General features: G+C 46.5%; 2 protein-coding genes across 2 annotated transcripts in view; one reads left to right on the top strand and one right to left on the bottom strand.

The window, feature by feature from the left end:
• Positions 1-25,182, bottom strand: part of LOC147976771 (uncharacterized) — a 177,531-nt gene that overhangs the window by 151,190 nt on the left and 1,159 nt on the right. The window lies entirely within an intron of this gene.
• Positions 18,245-20,384, top strand: LOC125554298 (cytochrome P450 711A1). Its single transcript, XM_048717874.2, has 2 exons — positions 18,245-18,723; positions 19,010-20,384. The coding sequence occupies exons 1-2, from the start codon at positions 18,323-18,325 to the stop codon at positions 20,199-20,201; spliced, it is 1,593 nt and encodes a 530-aa protein (XP_048573831.2). The 5' UTR covers positions 18,245-18,322; the 3' UTR covers positions 20,202-20,384.

The following is a 25,182-nucleotide window of genomic DNA, read 5'->3' as shown; positions in this document are numbered from 1 at the left end:
CATCATCATGTGATTAAGACTCAATGAGTTCTGGGGTTTGATCATGTTTTGCTTGTGAGAGAGGTTTTAGTCAACGGGTCTGCAACAATCAGATCCGTATGTACTTTGCAAATCTCTAGGTCATATTATAAATGCTGCTTCCACGCTCCACTTGGAGCTATTCCAAATGGTTGCTCCACTATATGTATCCGGTTTGCTACTCAGAGTCATTCGAATAGGTGTTAAAGCTTGCATCGATGTAACCTTTTACGCCGAAATCTTTATCACCTCCATAATCGAGAAATGTGTCCTTATTACTCCAAGGATAATTTTGACCGCTATCTAGTGATCCACTCCTGGATCACCTTTGTACCCTCTTGCCAGACATGTGGCAAGGCACACATCAGGTGCGGTACTCAGCATGGCATACCGTATAGAGCCTATGACAAAAGCATAGGGGACAACATTCGTCCTTTCTCTTTCTTCTGCCGCGATCGAGCTTTAAGTCTTAACTTCATACCTTACAACTCATGCAAGAACTCCTTCTTTGACTGATCCATCTCGAACACCTTCAAGATCATGTCAAGGTATGTGCTCATTTGAAAGTACCATTAAGCGTTTTGATCTATCCTTATAGATCTTGATGCTTAATGTTCAAGTAGCTTAATCCAGGCTTTCCATTGAAAAACACTTTCAAATAACCCTATATGCTTTCCAGAAATCCTACGTCATTTCTGATCCATAATATGTCAACAACATATACTCATCAGAAATTCTATAGTGCTCCCACTCACTTCTTTGGAAATACAAGTTTCTCATAAACTTTGTATAAACCCAAAATCTTTGATCATCTCATCAAAGCGTGCATTCCAACTTCGAGATGCTTACTCCAGTCCTTAGAAGGATTGCTGGAGCTTTGCATACTTATTAGTATCTTTCAGGATTGACAAAACCTTTCGGTTGTATCACATACAACCTTTCCTCAAGAAAATCGTCGAGGAAACAATGTTTTGACATCCTATCTGCAAGATTTCATAAATAATGCAGTAATCGCTAATATAATTCCAACAGACTCTTAGCATCGCTACGAGTTAGAAAGTCTCATCGTAGTCAACTCCTTAAACTTGTCGGAAAACATCTTAACGACAAGTCGAGCTTTCTTAATGGTGATACCTACCATCATTGTCCGTCTTCCTTTTAAAATCCATATGTACCTAACAGCCTTACGACCATCAAGTAGTTCTTCCAAAGTCTACACTTTGTTTTCATACATGAATCCTTTCTCGGATTGTATGGCCTCGAGCCATTTATCGGAATTCAAGCCCACCATTGCTTCTCCATAGCTCGTAGGTTCATTGTTGTCTAGCAACATGACTTCCAAGACAGGATAATGTACCACTCTGAAGTAGTACGCATCCTTGTTATCCCACGAGGTTTGGTAGTGACTTGATCTGAAGTTTCATGATCACTATCATAAGCTTCCACTTCAATTGGTGTAGGTGCCACAAGAACAACTCCCTGTGCCCTGCCACACACTAGTTGAAGAGACGGTTCAATAACCTCATCAAGTCTCCACCATCCTCCCACTCAATTCTTTCGAGAGAAACTTTTCCTCGAGAAAGGACCCGATTCTAGAAACAATCCCTTATTGCTTTCGGATCTGAGACAGGAGGTATACCCAACTGTTTTGGGTGTCCTATGAAGATGCATTTATCCGCTTTGGGTTCGAGCTTATCAGCCTGAAACTTTTTCACATAAGCGTCGCAGCCCCAAACTTTTAAGAAATGACAGCTTAGATTTCTCTAAACCATAGTTCATACGGTGTCATCTCATCGGAATTACGTGGTGCCCTATTTAAAGTGAATGTAGTTGTCTCTAATGCCTAACCCATAAACTATCGTGGTAATTCGATAAGAGACATCATGGTATGCATCATATCCAATAGGGTGCAGTTATGATGTTCGGACACACCATCACACTATGGTGTTCCAGGCTGTATTAGTTGTGAAACAATTTCCACAATGTCTTAATTCTGTGCCAAACTCGTAATTCAGATATTCATCTCTATGATCATATCATAGATATTCTTGTCACGACGATCTTTCAACTTCACCCTGAAATTACTTGAACCTTTCAATAATTTAGACTCGTGATTCATCAAGTAAATATACTCAACATCTACTCAAATCATCTGTGAAGTAAGAACATAACGATATCCACTACACGCCTCAACACTCATTGGGCTGCACACATCAAAATGTATTACTTCCAACAAGTTGCTTTCTAGTTCCATTTTACTGAAAACGAGGCTTTTAGTCATCTTGCCCATGTGGTATGATTTGCATGTCTCAAGTGATTCAAAATCAAGTGAGTCCAAACGGTCCATTTGCATGGAGTTTCTTCATGCATATACACCAATAGACATGGTTCGCCTGTCTCAAACTTTTCAAAAACCGAGTGAGCCCAAAGATCCATCAACATGGAGCTTCTTCATGCGTTTTATACCGATATGACTTAAGTGGCAGTGCCACAAGTAGGTGATACTATCATTACTATCTTATATCTTTTGGCATGAACATGTGTATCACTACGATCGAGATTCAATAAACCATTCATTTTAGTTGCAAGACCATTGAAGGTATTATTCAAATAAACAGAGTAACCATTATTCTCCTTAAATGAATAACCGTATTGCGATAGACATAATCCAATCATGTCTATGCTCAACGCAAACACCAATCTCGATGGTAGAGGGAGCGTGCGATGTTTGATCACATCAAGCTTGGAAAAACTTCCAACACATATTGCCAGCTCACCTTTAGCTAGTCTCCGTTTACTCCGCAGCCTTTTATTTCGAGTTTACTAACATTTAGCAACCGAACCGGTATCTAATACCATGGTGCTACTAGGAGTACTAGTAAAGTACACATTAACACAATGTATATCCAATATACTCCTATCGACCTTGCCAGCCTTCTCATCTACCAAGTATCTAGGGTAATTCTGCTCCAGTGGCTGTTCCCCTTATTACAGAAGCACTTAGTCTCGGGTTTGGGTTCAACCTTGGGTTTCTTCACTAGAGCAGCAGCTAATTTGCCGTTTCATGAAGTATCCTTTCTTACCCTTGCCCTTCTTGAAACTAGTGGTTTCACCAACCATCAACAATTGATGCTCCTTCTTGATTTCTACTTTTGTGGTGTCAAACATCGCGAATATCTCAAGGATCATCATATATGTCCCTGATATATTATAGTTCATCACGAAGCTCTAGCAGCTTGGTGGTAATGACTTCGGAGAAACATCACTATCTCATCTGGAAGATCAACTCCCACTATATTCAAATGATTGTTGTACTCAGACAACCTGAGCACAAGCTCAACAATTGAGCTTTCCTCCCTTAGTTTGCAGGCTAAGAAAATCGTCGGAGGTCTTATACCTCTTGACGTGGGCACGAGCCTGAAATCCCAATTTCAGCCCTCGAAACATCTCATATGTTTCGCGACGTTTCAAAACGTCTTCGGTGCCTCAACTCTAAACCGTTTAACTGAACTATCACGTAGTTATCAAAATGTGTATGTCAGATGTTCGCAACATCCACAGACGACATTCGAGGTTCAGCACACTGAGCGGTGCATTAAGGACATAAGCCTTCTATGAAGCAATGAGGATAATCCTCAGTTTACGGACCTAGTCCGCATAATTGCTACTATCAACTTTCAACTAAAATTTCTCTAGGAACATATCTAAACAGTAGAACTAAAGCGCGAGCTACAACATAATTTGCGAAGACCTTTTGACTATGTTTAGGATAATTAAGTTCATCTTATGAACTCCCACTCAGATAGACATCCCTCTAGTCATCTAAGTGATTACATGATCCGAGTCAACTAGGTCGTGTCCGATCATCACGTGAGACGGACTAGTCAACATCGGTGAACATCTTCATGTTGATCGTATCTTCTATACGACTCATGTTCGACCTTTCGGTCTTCTGTGTTCTGAGGCCATGTCTGTACATGCTAGGCTCTTCAAGTCAACCTAAGTGTTTGCATGTGTAAATCTGTCTTACACCCGTTGTATGTGAACGTTGGAATCTATCACACCCGATCATCACGTGGTGCTTCGAAATAACGAACTGTCGCAACGGTGCACAGTTAGGGGGAACACTTTCTTAAAATTATTATGAGGGATCATCTTATTTACTACCGTCGTTCTAAGTAAACAAGATGCATAAACATGATAAACATCACATGCAATCAAATAATAGTGACATGATATGGCCAATATCATATAGCTCCTTTGATCTCCATCTTGGGGCTCCATGATCATCTTGTCACCCGCATGACACCATGATCTCCATCATCATGATCTCCATCATCGTGTCTTCTTGAAGTTCTCTCGTCATCTATTACTTCTACTACTATGGCTAACGCTTTAGCAATAAAGTAAAGTAATTACATGACGTTTAAGTTGACACGCAGGTCATAAATAAATAAAGACAACTCCTATGGCTCCTGCCGGTTGTCATACTCATCGACATGCAAGTCGTGATTCCTATTACAAGAACATGATCAATCTCATACATCACATATCATTCATCACATTCTTCTTGGCCATATCACATCACATAGCATACCCTGCAAAAACAAGTTAGACGTCCTCTAATTGTTGTTTGCATGTTTTACGTGGCTGCTATGGGTTTCTAGCAAGAACGTTTCTTACCTACGCAAAGACCACAACGTGATATGCCAATTGCTATTTACCCTTCATAAGGACCCTTTTCATCGAATTTGATCCGACTAAAGTGGGAGAGACAGACACCCGCTAGCCACCTTATGCAACTAGTGCATGTCAGTCGATGGAAACAGTCTCACGTAAGAGTACGTGTAAGGTCGGTCCGGGCCGCTTCATCCCACAATACCGTCGAAACAAGATTGGACTAGTAACGGTGAGAATATTGAACAAAATCAACGCCCACAACTAATTTGTGTTCTACTCGTGCGTAGAATCTACGCAATAGACCTAGCTCATGATGCCACTGTTGGGGAACGTAGCAGAAATTCAAAATTTTCCTACGTGTCACCAAGATATCTATCTATGGATAAACCAGCAATGAGGGGAAGGAGAGTGCATCTACATACCCTTGTAGATCGCTATGCGGAAGCGTTCAAGAGAACGGGTTGAAGGAGTCGTACTCGTCGTGATGCAAATCACCGGAGATCCTAGTGCCGAACGGACGGCACCTCTGCGTTCAACACACGTACAGCCCGGTGACGTCTCCCATGCCTTGATCCAGCAAGGAGAGAGGGAGAGGTTGAGGAAGACTCCATCCAGTAGCAGCACAATGGCGTGGTGGTGGTGGAGGAGCGTGGTACTCCAGCAGGGCTTCGCCAAGCACCGCAAGAGACGAGTAGAGAGTGTTGGGTTTCGTAGTAATTTCAAAAAATTTCCTACGCACACGCAAGATCATGTGATGCATAGCAACGAGGGGGAGAGTGTTGTCTGCGTACCCAACGTAGACCGACTGCGGAAGCGATGACACGACGTAGAGGAAGTAGTCGTACGTCTTCACGATCCAACCAATCAAGTACCGAAACTACGGCACCTCCGAGTTCGAGCACACGTTCAGCTTGATGACGATCCCCGGACTCCGATCCAGCAAAGTGTCGGGGAAGAGTTCCGTCAGCACGACGGCGTGGTGACGATCTTGATGTACTACAGCAGCAGGGCTTCGCCTAAACTCCGCTACAGTATTATCGAGGTATATGGTGGCAGGGGGCACCGCACACGGCTAAGGAATAGATCACGTGGATCAACTTGTGTGTTCTAGGGTGCCTCTACCTCAGTATATAAAGGAGCCAAGGGGGGAGGGGGGCGCCGGCCAAGGGAGAGGGCGCAGGAGGAGTCCTACTCCTTCCGGGAGTAGGACTCCCCCCCAATCCTATTCCAACTAGGATTCCCCAAGGGGGGGAAAGAGAGAGAGGGGGGCCGGCTACCTTCTCCTAGTCCTAATAGGACTAGGGGAGGGGGAAGTGGCACAGCCACCTTGGGCTGCCCCTTTCTCCTTTCCACTAAGGCCCATGAAGGCCCATATGGCTCCCGGGGGGTTCCGGTAACCTCCCGGTAACCCGGTAAAATCCCGATTTCACCCGGAACACTTCCGATGTCCAAACATAGGCTTCCAATATATCAATCTTTACGTCTCGACCATTTCGAGACTCCTCGTCATGTCCGTGATCACATCCGGGACTCCGAACAACCTTCCGTACATCAAAATGCATAAACTCATAATGTAACTCTCATCGTAACCTTAAGCATGCGGACCCTACGGGTTCGAGAACAATGTAGACATGACCGAGACACGTCTCCGGTCAATAACCAATAGCGGGACCTGGATGCCCATATTGGCTCCTACATATTCTATGAAGATCTTTATCGGTCAGACCACATAACAACATACGTTGTTCCCTTTGTCATCGGTATGTTACTTGCCCGAGATTCGATCGTCGGTATCCAATACCTAGTTCAATCTTGTTACCGGAAAGTCTCTTTACTCGTTCCGTAATACATCATCTCACAACTAATCATATTAGTTGTAATGCTTGCAAGGCTTATGTGATGTGTATTACCGAGAGGGCCCAGAGATACCTCTCCGACAATCGGAGTGACAAATCCTAATCTCGAAATACGCCAACCCAACATCTACCTTTGGAGACACCTGTAATGCTCCTTTATAATCACCCAGTTACGTTGTGATGTTTGGTAGCACCCAAAGTGTTCCTCCGGTAAACGGGAGTTGCATAATCTCAGTCATAGGAACATGTATAAGTCATGAAGAAAGCAATAGCAACATACTAAACGATCGGGTGCTAAGCTAATGGAATGGGCCATGTCAATTAGATCATTCAACTAATGATATGACCTCGTTAAACAAATAACAACACTTTGTTCATGGTTAGGAAACATAACCATCTTTGATTAACGAGCTAGTCAAGTAGAGGCATACTAGTGACACTCTGTTTGTCTATGTATTCACACATGTATTATGTTTCCGGTTAATACAATTCTAGCATGAATAATAAACATTTATCATGAAATAAGGAAATAAATAATAACTTTATTATTGCCTCTAGGGCATATTTCCTTCAGTCTCCCACTTGCACTAGAGTCAATAATCTAGATCACATCACCATGTGATTAACATCGATAGTTCACATCATCATGTGATTAACACCCATAGTTCACATCGCCATGTGACCAACACCCAAAGGGTTTACTAGATTCAGTAATCTAGTTCACATCGCTATGTGATTAACACCCAAGGAGTACTAAGGTGTGATCATGTTTTGCTTGTGAGAGAATCTTAGTCAACGGGTCTGCCACATTCAGATCCGCATGTATTTTGCAAATTTCTATGTCAACAATGCTCTGCATGGAGCTACTCTAGCTAATTGCTCCCACTTTCAATATGTATCTAGACCGAGACTTAGAGTCATCTAGATTAGTGTCAAACTTGCATCGGCGTAACCCTTTACGACGAACCCTTTTTTTTCACTTCCATAATCGAGAAACATATCCTTATTCCACTAAGGACAATTTTGACCGCTGTCCAGTGATCTACACCTAGATCACTATTGTACTCCCTTGCCAAACTCAGTGGTAGGGCATACAATAGATCTGGTATACAGCATGGCATACTTTATAGAACCTATGACTAAGGCATAGGGAATGACTTTCATTCTCTTTCTATTTTCTGCCGTGGTCGGGCTTTGAGTCTTACTCAACTTCACACCTTGTAACACAGGCAAGAACTCTTTCTTTGACTGTTCCATTTTGAACTACTTCAAAAATTTTGTCAAGGTATGTACTCATTGAAAAAAAACTTATCAAGCGTCTTGATCTATCTCTATAGATCTTGAAGCTCAATATGTAAGCAGCTTCACCGAAGTCTTTCTTTGAAAAACTCCTTTAAAACACTCCTTTTATGCTTTACAGAATAATTCTACATTATTTTCGATCAACAATATGTCATTCACATATACTTATCAGAAATGCTGTAGTGCTCCCACTCACTTTCCCGTAAATACAGGCTTCACCACAAGTCTGTATAAAACTATATGCTTTGATCAACTTATCAAAGCGTATATTCCAACTCCGAGATTCTTGCACCAGTCCATAGATGGATCGCTGGAGCTTGCATATTTAGTTAACACCTTTAGGATCGACAAAACCTTCTAGTTGCATCGTATACAACTCTTCTTTAGTAAATCCATTAAGGAATGCAGTTTTGTTTATCCATTTGCTAGATTTCATAAAATGCGGCAATTGCTAACATGATTTGGACAGACTTAAGCATAGATACGAGTGAGAAAAACTCATCGTAGTCAACACCTTGAACTTGTCGAAAACTTTTTGCAACAATTCTAGCTTTGTAGACAGTAATACTACTATCAGCGTCCGTCTTCCTCTTGAAGATCCATTTATTTTCTATGGCTTGCCGATCATCGGGCAAGTCAACCAAAGTCCATACTTTGTTCTCATACATGGATCCCATCTCAGATTTCATGGCTTCAAGCCACTTTGCGGAATCTGGGCTCATCATCGCATCCTCATAGTTCGTAGGTTCATCATGATCTAGTAGCATGACTTCCAGAAAAGGATTACCGTACCACTCTGGCGCGGATCTTACTCTGGTTGATCTACGAGGTTCAGTATTATCTTGTTCTGAAGTTTCATGATCATCATCATTAGCTTCCTCACTAACTGGTGTAGGTGTCACAGAAACAGTTTTCTGTGATGTACTACTTTCCAATAAGGGAGCAGGTACAGTTACCTCGTCAAGTTTTACTTTCCTCCCACTCACTTCTTTCGAGAGAAACTCCTTCTCCAGAAAGTTTCTGAATTTTAGCAACAAAAAGTCTTGCCTTCGGATCTGTGATAGAAGGTGTATCCAATAGTTTCCTTTGGATATCCTATGAAGACGCACTTCTCCGATTTGAGTTTGAGCTTATCAGGATGAAACTTTTTCATATAAGCATCGCAACCCCAAACTTTAAGAAACGACAGCTTAGGTTTCTTGCCAAACCATAGTTCACACGGTGTCGTCTCAACGGTTTTAGATGGTGCCCTATTTAACGTGAATGCAGCTGTCTCTAATGCATAACCCCAAAACGATAGTGGTAGATCGGTAAGAGACATCATAGATTGCACTATATCCAATAAAGTACGATTATGACGTTCGGACACACCATTATGATGTGGTGTTCCATGTGGCATGAGTTTGTGAAACTATTCCACATTGTTTTAATTGAAGACCAAACTCGTAACTCAAATATTTTACCTCTGCGATCATATCGTAGAAACTTTTATTTTCTTGTCACGATGATTTTCCACTTCACTCTGAAATTCTTTGAACTGTTCAAATATTTCAGACTTATGTTTCATCAAGTAGATATCCCCATATCTGCTCAAATCATCTGTGAAGGTCAGAAAATAATGATACCTGCTGCAAGCCTTAATATTCACCGGACCACATACATCAGTATGTATGATCTCCAACAAATCTGTTGCTTGCTTCATTGTTCCGGAGAACGGCGTTTTAGTCATCTTTCCCAAAAGGCATGGTTCGCAAGCATCAAGTGATTCATAATCAAGTGATTCCAAAATGCCATCAGCATGGAGTTTCTTCATGCGCTTTACACCAATATGACCTAAACGGCAGTTCTACAAATAAGTTGCACTATCATTATTAACTTTGCATCTTATGGTTTCAATATTATGATTATGTGTATCACCACGATCGAGATTCAACGAACTATTTTCATTGGGTGTGTAACCATATAAGGTTTTATTCATGTAAACAGAACAACAATTTATTCTCTTAGTTAAATGAATAGCCGTATTACAATAAATATGATCAAATCATATTCATGCTCAACGCAAACACCAAATAACACTTATTCAGGTTCAACACTAATCCCGAAAGTATAGGGAGTGTGCGATGATGATCATATCAATCTTGGAACCACTTCCAACACACATCGTCACTTCACCCTTAACTAGTCTCTGTTTATTCTGCAACTCCCGTTTCGAGTTACTAATCTTAGCAACTGAACTAGTATCAAATACTGAGGGGTTGCTATAAACACTAGTAAAGTACACATCAATAACATGTATATCAAATATACTTATGTTCACTTTGCCATCCTTCTTTTCTGCCAATCACTTGGGGTAGTTCCGCTTCCAGTGACCAGTCCCTTTGCAGTAGAAACACTTAGTCTCAGGCTTAGGACCAGACTTGGGCTTCTTCACTTGAGCAGCAACTTGCTTGCTGTTCTTCTTGAAGTTCCCCTTCTTCCCTCTGCCCTTTTCTTGAAACTAGTGGTCTTGTCTACCATCAACACTTGATGTTTTTCTCGATTTCTACCTTCGTCAATTTCCACATTACGAAGAGCTTGGGAATCGTTTCTGTTATCCCTTGCATATCATAGTTCATCACGAAGTTCTACTAACTTGGTGATGGTGACTAGAGAATTCTGTCAATCACTATCTTATCTGGAAGATTAACTCCCACTTGATTCAAGCGATTGTTGTACTCAGACAATCTGGGCACATGCTCACTAGTTGAGCGATTCTCCTCCATCTTTTAGCTATAGAACTTGTTGGAGACTTTCATATCTCTCAACTCGGGTATTTGCTTGAAATATTAACTTCAACTCCTGGAACATCTCATATGCTCCATGACGTTCAAAACGTCTTTGAAGTCCCGATTCTTAAGCCATTAAGCATGGTGCACTAAACTATCAAGTAGTCATCATATTGAGCTAGCCAAACATTCATAACGTCTGCATCTGCTCCTGCAATAGGTCCGTCACCTAGCGGTGCATCAAGGACATAATTCTTCTGTGCAGCAATGAGGATAAACCTCAGATCACGGATCCAATCCGCATCATTGCTACTAACATCTTTCAACACAATTTTCTCTAGGAACATATCAAAATAAACAGAGGGAAGCAACAACGCGAGCTATTGATCTACAACACAATTTGCAAAATACTACCAGGACTAAGTTCATGATAAATTAAAGTTCAATTAATCATATTACTTAAGAACTCCCACTTAGATAGACATCCCTCTAATCTTCTAAGTGATTACGTGATCCAAATCAACTAAACCATAACCGATCATCACGTGAGATGGAGTAGTTTTCAATGGTGAACATCGTTTATGTTGATCATATCTACTATATGATTCACGCTCGACCTTTCGGTCTCCGTGTTCCGAGGCCATATCTGCATATGCTAGGCTCGTCAAGTTTAACCTGAGTATTCTGCGTGTGCAAAACTGGCTTGCACCCGTTGTAGATGGACGTAGAGCTTATCACACCCGATCATCACGTGGTGTCTGGGCACGACGAACTTTGGCAACGGTGCATACTCAGGGAGAACACTTCTTGATAATTTAGTGAGAGATCATCTTATAATGCTACCGTCAATCAAAGCAAGATAAGATGCATAAAAAGATAAACATCACATGCAATCAATATAAGTGATATGATATGGCCATCATCATCTTGTGCTTGTGATCTCCATCTCCGAAGCACCGTCATGATCACCATCGTCACTGGCGTGACACCTTGATCTCCATCGTAGCATCGTTGTCGTCTCGCCAATCTTATGCTTCCACGACTATCACTACCGTTTAGTAATAAAGTAAAGCATTACATCGCGATTGCATTGCATACAATAAAGCGACAACCATATGGCTCCTGCCAGTTGCCCATAACTCGGTTACAAAACATGATCATCTCATACAATAGAATTCAGCATCATGCCTTGACCATATCACATCACAACATGCCCTGCAAAAACAAGTTAGACGTCCTCTACTTTGTTGTTGCATGTTTTACGTGGCTGCTACGGGCTTAAGTAAGAACCAATCTCACCTACGCATCAAAACCACAACGATAGTTTGTCAAATAGACTCCGTTTTAACCTTCACAAGGACCGGGCGTAGCCATACTTGGTTCAACTAAAGTTGGAGAGACAGTCGCCCGCAAGCCATCTATGTGCAAAGCACGTCGAGGGAACCGGTCTCGCGTAAGCGTACGCGTAAGGTTGGTCCGGGTCGTCTCGTCCAACAATACCGCCGAACCAAAGTATGACATGCTGGTAGGCAGTATGACTTGTATCGTCCACAACTCACTTGTGTTCTACTCGTGCATATAACATCAACATAAATAACCTAGGCTCGGATGCCACTGTTGGGTTTCGTAGTAATTTCAAAAAATTTCCTACGCACACGCAAGATCATGTGATGCATAGCAACGAGGGGGAGAGTGTTGTCTGCGTACCCAACGCAGACCGACTGCGGAAGCGATGACACGACGTAGAGGAAGTAGTCGTACGTCTTCACGATCCAACCGATCAAGTACCGAAACTACGGCACCTCCGAGTTCGAGCACACGTTCAGCTTGATGACGATCCCCGGACTCCGATCCAGCAAAGTGTCGGGGAAGAGTTCCGTCAGCACGACGGCGTGGTGACGATCTTGATGTACTACAGCAGCAAGGCTTCGCCTAAACTCCGCTACAGTATTATCGAGGTATATGGTGGCAGGGGGCACCGCACACGGCTAAGGAATAGATCACGTGGATCAACTTGTGTGTTCTAGGGTGCCTCTACCTCAGTATATAAAGGAGCCAAGGGGGGAGGGGGGCGTCGGCCAAGGGAGAGGGCGCAGGAGGAGTCCTACTCCTTCCGGGAGTAGGATTCCCCCCCCAATCCTATTCCAACTAGGATTCCCCAAGGGGGGGAAAGAGAGAGAGGGGGCCGGCTACCTTCTCCTAGTCCTAATAGGACTAGGGGAGGGGGAAGTGGCGCAGCCACCTTGGGCTGCCCCTTTCTCCTTTCCACTAAGGCCCATGAAGGCCCATATGGCTCCCGGGGGGTTCCGGTAACCTCCCGGTAACCCGGTAAAATCCCGATTTCACCCGGAACACTTCCGATATCCAAACATAGGCTTCCAATATATCAATCTTTATGTCTCGACCATTTCGAGACTCCTCGTCATGTCCGTGATCACATCCGGGACTCCGAACAACCTTCGGTACATCAAAATGCATAAACTCATAATGTAACTGTCATAGTAACCTTAAGCGTGCGGACCCTACGGGTTCGAGAACAATGTAGACATGACCGAGACACGTCTCCGGTCAATAACCAATAGCGGGACCTGGATGCCCATATTGGCTCCTACATATTCTACGAAGATCTTTATCGGTCAGACCACATAACAACATACGTTGTTCCCTTTGTCATCGGTATGTTACTTGCCCGAGATTCGATCGTCGGTATCCAATACCTAGTTCAATCTTGTTACCGGCAAGTCTCTTTACTCGTTCCGTAATACATCATCTCACAACTAATCATATTAGTTGTAATGCTTGCAAGGCTTATGTGATGTGTATTATCGAGAGGGCCCAGAGATACCTCTCCGACAATCGGAGTGACAAATCCTAATCTCGAAATACGCCAACCCAACATCTACCTTTGGAGACACTTGTAATGCTCCTTTATAATCACCCAGTTACGTTGTGACGTTTGGTAGCACCCAAAGTGTTCCTCCGGTAAACGGGAGTTGCATAATCTCATAGTCATAGGAACATGTATAAGTCATGAAGAAAGCAATAGCAACATAGTAAACGATCGGGTGCTAAACTAATGGAATGGGTCATGTCAATTAGATCATTCAACTAATGATGTGACCTCGTTAAACAAATAACAACACTTTGTTCATGGTTAGGAAACATAACCATCTTTGATTAACGAGCTAGTCAAGTAGAGGCATACTAGTGACACTCTGTTTGTCTATGTATTCACACATGTATTATGTTTCCGGTTAATACAATTCTAGCATGAATAATAAACATTTATCATGAAATAAGGAAATAAATAATAACTTTATTATTGCCTCTAGGGCATATTTCCTTCAGAGAGAGGGGTAGGGCTGCGCCAAGAAGGAGATTGAATCCGTGTCTCTGGCAGCCCAAAACCTCAAGTATATATAGGGGGAGGGGAGGGGCTGCGCCCCCATCTAGGTTTCCACCCCTAGGGGTGGCGGCCAAGGGGGGGAGAGAGGGAGACGCACTACTAGGTGGGCCTTAGGCCCATCTAAGCCTAGGGTTTGCCCCCTTCCACTCTCCCTTGCGCCTTGGGCCTTGGTGGGGGGGGCGCACCAGCCCACCTGGGGCTGGTCCCCTCCCACACTTGGCCCATGCAGCCCTCCGGGGCTGGTGGCCCCACTTGGTGGACCCCCGGGACCCTCCCGGTGGTCCCTGTACGTTACCGATAAACCCCGAAACTTTTCCGGCGACCAAAACAGGACTTCCCATATATAAATCTTTACCTCCGGACCATTCCAGAACTCCTCGTGACGTCCGGGATCTCATCCGGGACTCCGAACAACATTCGGTAACCACATATATCTATTCCCTATAACCCTAGCGTCATCGAACCTTAAGTGTGTAGACCCTACGGGTTCGGGAGCCATGCAGACATAACCGAGACGTTCTCCGGTCAATAACCAACAGCGGGATCTGGATACCCATGTTGGTTCCCACATGTTCCACAATGATCTCATCGGATGAACCACGATGTCGAGGATTCGATCAATCCCGTATACAATTCCCTTTGTCTAGCGGTACAATACTTGCCCGAGATTCGATCGTCGGTATCCCGATACCTTGTTCAATCTCATTACCGGCAAGTCTCTTTACTCGTTCCGTAACACATCATCCCGTGATCAACTCCTTGATCACATTGTGCACATTATGATGATGTCCTACCGAGTGGGCCCAGAGATACCTCTCCGTCACACGGAGTGACAAATCCCAGTCTCGATTCGTGCCAACCCAACAGACACTTTCGGAGATACCCGTAGTGCACCTTTATAGCCACCCAGTTACGTTGTGACGTTTGGCACACGCAAAGTATTCCTACGGTATCCGGGAGTTGTACAATCTCATGGTCTAAGGAAATGATACTTGACATTAGAAAAGCTTTAGCATGCGAACTACACGATCTTGTGCTATGTTTAGAATTGGGTCTTGTCCATCACATCATTCTCCTAATGATGTGATCCCGTCATCAACGACATCCAATGTCCATGGTCAGGAAACCGTAACCATCTATTGATCAACGAGCTAGTCAACTAGAGGCTTACTAGGGACATGGTGTTATCTATGTATCCACACATGTATCTGAGTTTCCTATCAATACAATTCTAGCATGGATAATAAACGATTATCATGAACAAGGAAATATAATAATAATCAATTTATTATTGCCTCTAGGACATATTTCCAACAGCGCCTCCATCCATAGCCGGGCATGCGTGTCCGTTTTGCTACCTATTGCCACCCCAAATGGACGAAATCCGGACAAAGCGGACATCCGTTTGGGGTCATGCGGTGGAGTTGGGCTCACAGATGGCCAGAGGCCTCAACGCGGCCCCACTCAGCATCAGGGCGACACTGGCAGTGCGTTTGGATCCTAGGCGAGCCCTATCTTCCTAGCCTTGCTAGGCAAGGATAGCCATTTGATAAGGTAAATTGAGCTAACTTTTAAGGGCAATCTAGCCTGCAACTGTCACAAAAAACTTGCTGATGGAGGCAAGCCAATTCAGCTCTCCCGCACGGGCAAGAGAAGAGATCGTGGGCACTTTGGACAGTTAACACTTAATTTGCTTCTCTTCCAAACAGTCAGGCTTGCTTTTGACAAGTCTAGCCGTGGCGGGCTACATAAACCTTGCCCAGCTAAGCTAGGTGAGCTAGCAAATCAAACGTCCCCTGGCACTCCGCGAGGTGAGCCAATGAGCAGCAGTCTGCTCACCTTTTTCAGTCGGTAATTTTAAGCAATCGATTAATAATAGTTTCCTGCTGCATCTTAATTGGTGGGGGAGTGTTCTAATTAGGTCAGATATTTCGGACTAAATAAATTTGTTGTTTACAGCCTAATAAAGAACCCAAGCTAGCGATGGTGGGAATAGGAGTACAACCGATTCATTTTATATAAAAGAAATAGAGGTGAATGTGAAGTTAATGAACTAACATTGACCGAATGGTCGGTCAACTCTCTTGTTGCTCTAGTTTGAACATCAAACTCATAAAGAACAATGGCATCAAACTCAGACAGGGATCAAATTCTTGGAACAAAATTTCAAACAAACAAAAGATCTTAGAACGGCATCCAGCATTGTGTACACATATTTGGCAATATCCACCTAATCAAAGCGGTGATGTGCGGCGAGCAGTCTTGAAGCTAAGTCTTATACAGTCCCTTTTGAAGAACTACAAATTTTATGATACTACTCAAGATCGACACTTCGCATATAATTGATTCAACCCTTACAATTTGAGGCAGTCCTACGATTTGGCATGAAAAAAAAGTTGTAGCTTCACCCCTCTTAAGATTGAGTCCCGCTTCGGTACACCCCCCTCCCTCACAAAACGTATAAAGAATAGTATGGACATGTACTGAAGCAGAAGTGCCTAAGATTTCTTTCAAGCTCTGCCACTGGCACTGTATACCAACATAGTATAAGAGCATCTCCAGCCATTGAGCCCCCCAGGAGGCATTTTTTCGCCGCTTGGGGGGCTGTCGGTGAAACATTTAGTCTGGGGGTGAAAAATGTCCCCTCGTTGCCCCCCCATGCACGTACCCCTGCCACCATCATCACGCGAATCGCCCAAGCGCGTGTGCTTGACCATGACCATGGACACGCGCCGGACTTCGCAAAGAAGGGCTTGAGGCCGGCGGGCGCGCTGGCGTAGACGGTGCGGCCGCACGAGAGGAGCAGCAGGCGGCTGAGGATGCCGAGGATGCACGCTGGGCTGGCGCCGTCGCTCGTGCCGGACCTGCTCGCTGGCTGCGGCCTCGAACGCGCGCGCGAGGAAGGGTGCGGCCCCGGAGACGCCGATGATGGGCTTGTTCACGACGAGCGTGCCGCTGTCCGAGCATCGCGAGCATCTCCCTGGCCATAGCGTCGTCCTTGGCCTTCCTACGGCACCGGCGGCCCCGCCGCGACCAGCAACTGTGCCCGCGCCGCTCCACCCGGCCACCGCGCGCTCCTCCTCCGCCCTGGCCTTGCCCGCTCCAGCCACGGCCCCGCCTCGCCAGCTCCGACCAGCGCCCACTGCGGCCTGACCAGCCCGTCCTGCCCACGCACGGCGAGCTCCAGCCCCGCCGGCACCAACACGCGCTCCACGCAGGTGGACTCCACGGCGGCGGCGGCCCCCACGCCCGCGCGGTCCCCAAGTGCCTCGGGGGGGCGGGCATTGGGAGGAGGCGGGGCGGCAAGCTTGGGGTGGCCAGCGAGCGCGAGGAGGAGGCAGGGCGGGGTGTGGCGGAGGAGGAGGCGGGGCGTGGCGGAGGAGGAGGCGGGGCGGCCAGCGAGCACGGGGAGGAGGCGGGGCGGGGTGTAGGAGGCGGGGCGGGGCGGAGGAGGCGGGGCGGCAAGCTCTAGCCAGAGCGAGGAACAGGATGCGGCAGGAGGGAGAAAGAGGAGAGATATTTTTGCATGCGGTGGCCTCGCAGAGAAAGGAGGGGGGAGAGGCTGGCCCGTGGGTTTAGCCATGCAAAAAGTAATGCCGGCGGCCCCAAGTGCCTCCCGATGAGCTGGGTGTGGCCTGAGATCGTCGGAGCTATATTTTTTTTCAAATCTGGTAAAAAATAAAAACTTGGGTGTATGAGTGGGGCATTTTTTGGCAGTCAACGTTTGAAAAATGGCTTGGGGGCGTCTTGAAGGGCCCAATGGAGATGCTCTAATAGTGCATTTCTTTCACAGCAGATTTGCTAATACACAACGAGATATGATGATACACCTTGAAACATAAAACCAACTCGACATTCCGTAATGATCTTAAACAAGACAAGCTTCCAGAAACCAAAAAATGTGACAGACGAATCTCACATGCATGATAGAATAAAAGAAAAAAAACACTCTTTACTCACGAGTCACGACGTGTTACGACCGCATTCGTAGGGCCCGATGACTTGAGCATCGCTCTCTCTCTATTCTACGACCACGTGCAGCTGATCATGGAAAATTTCATGCGTTTCTTTCCCCGAAATTGCCATTAATCGGCTGAATGCTCCCAAAGAGAAAAGTCCAATTTGGCAATCATAAAGGAAAGAAAATAATCACACAACTTACTACGCCGTATGTGTATATAAGTGCTCCCATGGCCACGCGATCCAGCACATCTTTTTCATCCATTTGTCTCCAACCAAGAAAGAGGCCACGGCCGGATAAGACTCACCAAGCTTAGGTAAGCAACTCAACAATGGAGGGGGCGGGAGCAGCACTACTGTGGAGCCAAGTGGTTTCGCCACCGTCGTTCCCGGCGATGCTGTTCACGGTGGCGGCCATGGCCGCCGGAGCGTTCGCCGTGTACTTCTACGCGCCGTCGTGGCGCCTGCGCAGGGTCCCCGGCCCGCTCGCATACGGCCTCGTCGGCCACCTGCCGCTGCTGGACAAGCATGGCTCGCAGGCGTTCGGCGTCCTCGCAAAGAAGTACGGGCCCATTTACAGGTTCTACATGGGCAGGCAGCCGCTGGTGGTGATCGCCGACCCGGAGCTGTGCAGGGAGGCCGGCATCAAGAAGTTCAAGAACATCGTCGACAGGAGCGTCCCGGTCACCATCGCTAGCTCGCCCATCCACTACAAGAGCCTCCTCTTCACCAAGTACGTATACTACAGATTAACACACTGTACCTGGTCTATGTTACGTGATGGTAAATAGACAGTCTTGCTAAGTCTCAATCGACTGATAATTAACGAAGTCTCAATCGACTGATAATTAATGAAGTCTCAGTCGATCCTATTAGATCTTACATTGAGATTTTTTTCAGTTTTTTTTTTGAGCCTTACTCTTTTTTGCATGTTATGTCATTTGATTAAGACTTGGTTAAATTTTAGTCGACTCAGATTTAGCCACACCCATTAATAAATTAACCGCGTGTATGTGCAGGGGCTCGACATGGCAGGCGATGCGGAACGTGATCATCTCCATCTACCAGCCGTCGCACCTGGCGAGCCTCATTCCGGCCATCCAGCCCTACATCGAGCGGGCGGGCAGCCTGTTCTGCCCCGGCGAGGAGATCACCTTCTCCGACCTCTCCATCAGGCTCTTCACCGACGTCATCGGCCAAGCCGCATTCGGCGTCGACTTCGGCCTCACCAAGGATGCCGACGACGCCGAGAACGAGAAGATCATCCATGACGCGCCCCGCGACTTCATCCAGAAGCACCTGTACGCCACCACGTCCCTCAAGATGGACCTGTCCGGCTCGCTGTCCATGCTCGCCGGCACCTTCCTGCCGGCGCTTCAGAGGCCGCTGCGGCAGATGATGCTGCGTGTGCCGGGCTCCATGGACCGGCGGATGGACGAGACCAACGCGGCGCTCAGCGGGGAGCTCGACGCCATCGTGGCGGAGCGGGCGGCGCAGGCCGACCGGGGCCAGAAGAACTTCCTCTCCGTGCTCCTCAACGGCATCGACACCAGCGACGCCATGAGGAAGCTCTTCACGCCGGACTACGTCAGCGCGCTCACCTACGAGCACCTGCTTGCGGGCTCCGGCACCATGTCCTTCACGCTGTCGAGCCTGGTCTACCTCGTGTCGGCGCACCGGGAGGTGGAGGAGAAGCTGCTCCAGGAGATCGACGCGTTCGGGCCCAAGGACGTGGTGCCCGACGCCGACGACCTCCGCACCAGGTTCCCCTACCTGGAGCAGGTGCTGAAGGAGACGATGCGATACTTTCCCGGCTCCCCGGTGGTCTCGAGGGAGGCGACCGCTGACGTCGAGATCGGAGGCTATTTCCTGCCCAAGGGGACGTGGGTGTGGCTGGCGACGGCGGTGCTGGGGAGGGACCCGAAGCAGTTCCCGGAGCCCGAAGCTTTTCGGCCGGAGCGCTTCGACCCGGAGAGCGAGGAGTGCAAACGCAGGCACCCCTACGCATACATCCCCTTCGGCATCGGCCCGCGGGCGTGCCCGGGGCAGAAGTTCGCGTTCCAGCAGCTCAAGCTCACTGTCATCCACCTCTACCGCCGCTACGTCTTTAGGCACTCGCCCGGAATGGAGTCCCCGCTGCAGCTGCAGTTCTCCATCGTCACCAACTTCAAGAACGGTGTCAAGCTCCAGGTCGTCCAAAGGAACAACTAATATGATTGTAACAGCCACTTGAACTGTTTTTTTTTACGTTTTTCTAAGGATAGCTACTTGAACTGTTGAACATCGATCGCGAACGATAGTACGTTTGCGATCCGTTCAACATGTGCGAATTATGATTCTTGAAAGTGTGTAATCGATTTGTTCAATTTAGTAAAAGTTGAGGTTTGAGAATTAGTGAAGCCACAATGAGCTTTTGTGTGGCAGTTTTCTTTTTCATTTTCCTTTCGAATTAGTGGAGTAACGTTCAACATCAAGGGGCCGAATCTGTTCTTGGCTCAATGCCACTGCCTTGGAGACTGGAAGAGGGTAATGGAGGGAGGTCCTTGGCAGTTTCGAAGGGATCCAGTGGTTCTTGTTGAATATGATGGATTCACCGATGTGGCGGAGTATGCACTGGACATGTATCCGCTATGGGCACGTATTAAAGGCCTCCCGGACGGCCTCACACGGAAGAAAGAGCTGGCGGAGAAGGTGGCAAAGAAGGTGGGAAAGCCTCCCTTTAAGTGGTTGTTAATGAAGGAAGGATTAACCCTTCTAGTCATCTTCGAGTAAGAGTTTTCGTGAACGTGGATGAACCTTTGGTGAGATTTGTGCCAATCACATTGAAAGAGAGGAAGAAGTATCCAGTTAGATATGAGAAGCTCCCAGATTTTTGTTTTTCTGTGGACGTATGGGGCATGTAGTGGAAGAATGTGGTGATGGCATACATGAACCTGCTTCGTGCGAGTGGGGAGATTGGCTACACTGGACTAATGAACCATCTGGGGCAGGTGGAGGCGATAGAGGAGGGAGCTGGATGGGTTCAGGGAGAGGAGGTGGATCTATGGGTGCAAGAGGGAGAGGCGGGAGAGGAGATGGTGGTGGAGGCGGTGGTAGAGGTGGCCGTGGGCAGGCACCAGTAAGCGGGCAAGGCAGTGTGGGGCAAGCGGCACCCGTTGACAATCCGGTGTTGGGCGAGGATGGAAAGAATATCAAGAAAAGATTGATAAATGTTGATGGGTCTATTAATGTGAGAGGCCAGGAGGTCCCAAACCTGGTAGGCAAAGTCTCAAATACAGTTTTGCAGCTAGAATATGCAGTAGCTGCGGATACTTCAGCTTGTGGTGGTGTAAGCAATGCAACACCAGGGAAGGTGCCGATAGTAAAAAGGAGGAAGCAAGGAGGAGAGGTTGATGGAGTTGATTCAATAATGTCTGATGAGGCGGCCTCCGTGCTGGAGGACCGCCGAGCCCAATGAGTCTACTCAGCTGGAACTGCCGGGGAGGGGGGAATTCCTGGACAGTTCATGAGCTCGCGACTATTTGCCAGTCGCATTCCCCCAATTTGGTTTTTCTATGTGAAACTAGGCAAAAGGCGGAAAAGATGAGGAGGATTCGTGGTCGTCTCGGCCTGAAGGGGTTTTGTGGTGTGGATAGTGCAGGCATGAGTGGTGGGTTGGCTCTGTATTGGCATGAGTCGTATGTGGTGGAGATCCTTGACAAAACCGATCGTTATATTGATGCTCAGGTGCAGGTAGACCAAAACACAGAAAAATGGAGGATCACTTGTGTATATGGAGAGCCGAGGGTTGAGAATAGACATATTATGTGGGAAAAGCTGCAGAACCTGAAAACCACGAGTGACTTACCGTGGTTAGTAGTGGGAGATTTTAATGAGGCTATGTGGGACTTTGAACATATGTCGGCGACCCCGAGAGCTGAAACTCAAATGGTTGCTTTCCGGGACTGTTTGGAGGTATGTGGTTTGGTGGATCTCGATTTCGTAGGGGTACCTTTTACCTACGACAATAAATGAGCTGCTGCAAATAATGTACGGGTTCGACTGGATCGAGCGGTAGCTACAAACATGTGAAGGAACCTGTTTGCTTTCTCTGTTGTTTCACATATTCCTTCACCATGTTCAGACCATATAATGTTATTGCTCAAAGCATCGGCCGACCAAGGGCCGATGGGTGCTAGACCGAGGCGGTATGAACTGTTCTGGGAGTCTGATGGAACGTTGCCAGAGGTGATCAAGGAGGCATGGGACACGGTGGGGGTGTACGCAACCTAGCCCAGCTGCGTGACGCCCTATCAAAAACAATGATCTCACTCGGTCGATGGGGTAGGAAATTCGGTAATGTTACAAGGGAGCTTGCAAAATCCAGATCCCAGCTTGAGGAACTTGTGCACATGAATGCGGATCAACAGGATATTCACAGGGTGACAGATAAAATGAATGAGTTGCTTTATCAAGAAGAGATGATGCGGCTGCAAAGATCGAGAATCTCATGGCTGAAAGAAGGGGATAGAAATACAAAGTTCTTCCAGAATAAGGCGGTATGGAGGGCACGGAAAAACAAAATCAGACAATTAACTGATAGTGTTGGTGTGGTGCACTCAGAATTTGCAGCGATGAGTGAGATTGCAAATAAATACTTTCATGAGATTTTCTCGGTGGACGCAACACTTGTACCAGGCCCGGTCCTTGATTTATTGGAGCAAATGGTGACTGACGAGGACAATGCTAAACTTTGTGCGCCGTTCTCTGATAAAGAGATATCTGACGCAATGTTTCAAATAGGGCCACTTAAAGCGCCAGGGCCAGATGGTTTCCCCGCGAGGTTTTTTCAGCGGAACTAGAGCATTGTCAGAGATGATGTGATTGCAGCGGTTAAGGACTTTTTTGATACTGGAATCATGCCAGAAGGGGTAAACTCTACATCCATTGTGTTGATCCCTAAAAACTCTAACCCTGCAAAGATTTCTGATTATAGGCCCATCAGTCTTTGTAATGTAATTTACAAGGTGATTTCGAAGTGCTTGGTGAATCGACTTAGGCCCCTCCTAGACACTCTTGTTTCTCCAGAACAGAGTGCCTTCGTGCCAGGCCGGATGATCACGGATAATTCTCTTGTGGCTTTCGAGTGTTTACATTATATCAAACAGGAGAAAGATCCCACGAAGAGTTTTTGTGCATATAAGCTGGACCTGTCAAAAGCTTATGATAGAGTGGATTGGGTTTTCTTGGAGCATGTGATGCAAAAGCGTGGTTTCACTCAGCGATGGATTGACTGGATTATGACGTGTGTCACATCGGTGAGATATCGTGTTAAATTAAACAGGACCCTCTTGGATTCATTTGCATTGTCGCGTGGGCTTTGGCAAGGAGACCCCCTTTCTCCATTCCTATTTCTGTTCATTGCGGATGGGTTATCGGCAATTTTAAAGAGTAAGGTTTCAGCAGGCAGTGTTACACCAGTGAAGGTATGCAGAGAGCACCGGGTATTTCACATTTGTTATTTGCTGACGATACTTTGCTGTTCTTTGAGGCTTCTAGTGAACAAGCAGAAAATGTTAAGGCGGCCTTGATCATGTATGAGAGGGCTACGGGGCAGAGTTTGAACTTCAATAAGTGCTCGATATTTTTTGGTGCTGCATGCCCAGGGACGGTACAAGAGCAAGTGCGAGATGTTTTGGCTGTCACTTCGACGGTGTTTGAAGAAAAGTATTTGGGCCTCCCAACCCCCGAGGGGCGTATGTCAAAAGGGAAATTTAAGAATCTGCAAACTAGTCTTACCAAGCGTCTGATCCAATGGGGTGACGGCCTCTTGGCGCAACCAGGAAGAGAGATCTTGATTAAAGCAGTAGCTCAAGCATTGCCAACGTATATCATGGGGGTTTTCAAGCTACCCTTCTCTGTGTGTGATGACTTGACACGGATGGTAAGGAACTTCTATTGGGGTTCTAAAGGAAAGAGGAAGGTCCACTAGAGAGGCTGGGATCATTTGCTTCAGCCTAAAAGCAAAGGGGTGCTGGTTTCTAGGACTTCCGGATGTTCAATCAAGCTTTGCTAGCCCGGCAGGCGTGGCGTTTGTTGACGAAACCTGAAAGTTTGTGTGCGCAAGTGTTGAAAGCGAGATATTACCCCTCTGGCAATTTGGTGGACACAGTATTTTCAAGTAATGCCTCTTCTTCATGGATTGCGATATCTCATGGTCTTGATCTTTTGAAGAAAGGGCTGATATGGAGAGTTGGGAACGGGCGTAATATTCGGGTGTGGAGAGATAACTGGATTCCGAGACCATACTCCTACAAGCCAGTATCGCAACAGGGTCGGTGTCGTATTCGGTTTGTTGCTGGGCTGCTAAATGAAAATGGATCCTGGAACTTGGAGGTGCTACAGCGATCCTTCTTACCTGCGGACGTGGAGGAAATCCTGAAAATTCGAGCATCCCCTAGGCTTGGGGACGACGTCATTGCATGGGGTCCTGAGAAATGTGGCACGTTTACGGTCAAGTCGGCATATAATCTAGCGTTTGAGGAGGCGAATAGGGCTACAATTGTGTCGTCTAGCTCGGCGCCGGATGGTAGGCGTTCGTGTTGGCAATATATATGGAAATGCAGCGTCTCCCCAACAGTACGAAACTTCGCATGAAGATTGTCAATTGATTCACTGCCTATTTGGAAGAATAAACATAGAATTGGTTTGGAGTTGAGCAGTATATGTCCTGTATGTGGGATAGAGGAGGAAGATAACTTCCACCCGTTCATTAGGTGTCAATTTGTACGGGACTTATATGAGCAGATGACCACTTTGTGGCAAATTCCAGCGCTGAAATCTTTTCTGAACTCAGGCAAGGAGTGGCTCCTCAACTCGCTTGGCCAAATGAATGAAAATCAGCGATGCATGGTCTTACTAATCTTCTGGAGAAACGGTCTCTCAGCAGACCTGTCACTCTGCCAGGCATAACCATAACCTCCTCCCATAAAAGAGGAACCACGGTGCTGTCCATCATCATACACATCATATCCATCGTCCCCCCACTTGCCTCGGGACGGATCATGTGACTCTCTACTGTTCGACCTCTGCCTCGACTGCGACGGTCCCGACCGGTTCTGAGGTGGCCTCGTGACAAAGTGAGGCGGAGGCGCGGCCCGAGGCTGGCCACCCGTAGGCGTCGGCACAACCCCAAGGGCCGCCACCCCCCCCC

This window comes from Triticum urartu, chromosome 4A (assembly GCF_056163025.1).
Source record: "Triticum urartu cultivar PI428250 chromosome 4A, HENAU_Tu73, whole genome shotgun sequence".
NCBI classification, from domain to species: domain Eukaryota; kingdom Viridiplantae; phylum Streptophyta; class Magnoliopsida; order Poales; family Poaceae; genus Triticum; species Triticum urartu.
The sequence above is the reverse complement of the archived record's forward strand: the minus strand, read 5'-3'. Positions and strand labels throughout refer to the sequence as shown.

What these genes read in the sequence shown, in the direction of transcription:
- LOC125554298 (XM_048717874.2), top strand. Translation starts at nt 18,323, where the DNA reads ATGGAGGGGGCGGGAGCAGCACTACTGTGGAGCCAAGTGGTTTCGCCA. An exon ending in AAGAGCCTCCTCTTCACCAA is followed by an intron (nt 18,724 to 19,009) that starts GTACGTATACTA and finishes GTGTATGTGCAG; the next exon opens with GGGCTCGACATGGCAGGCGA.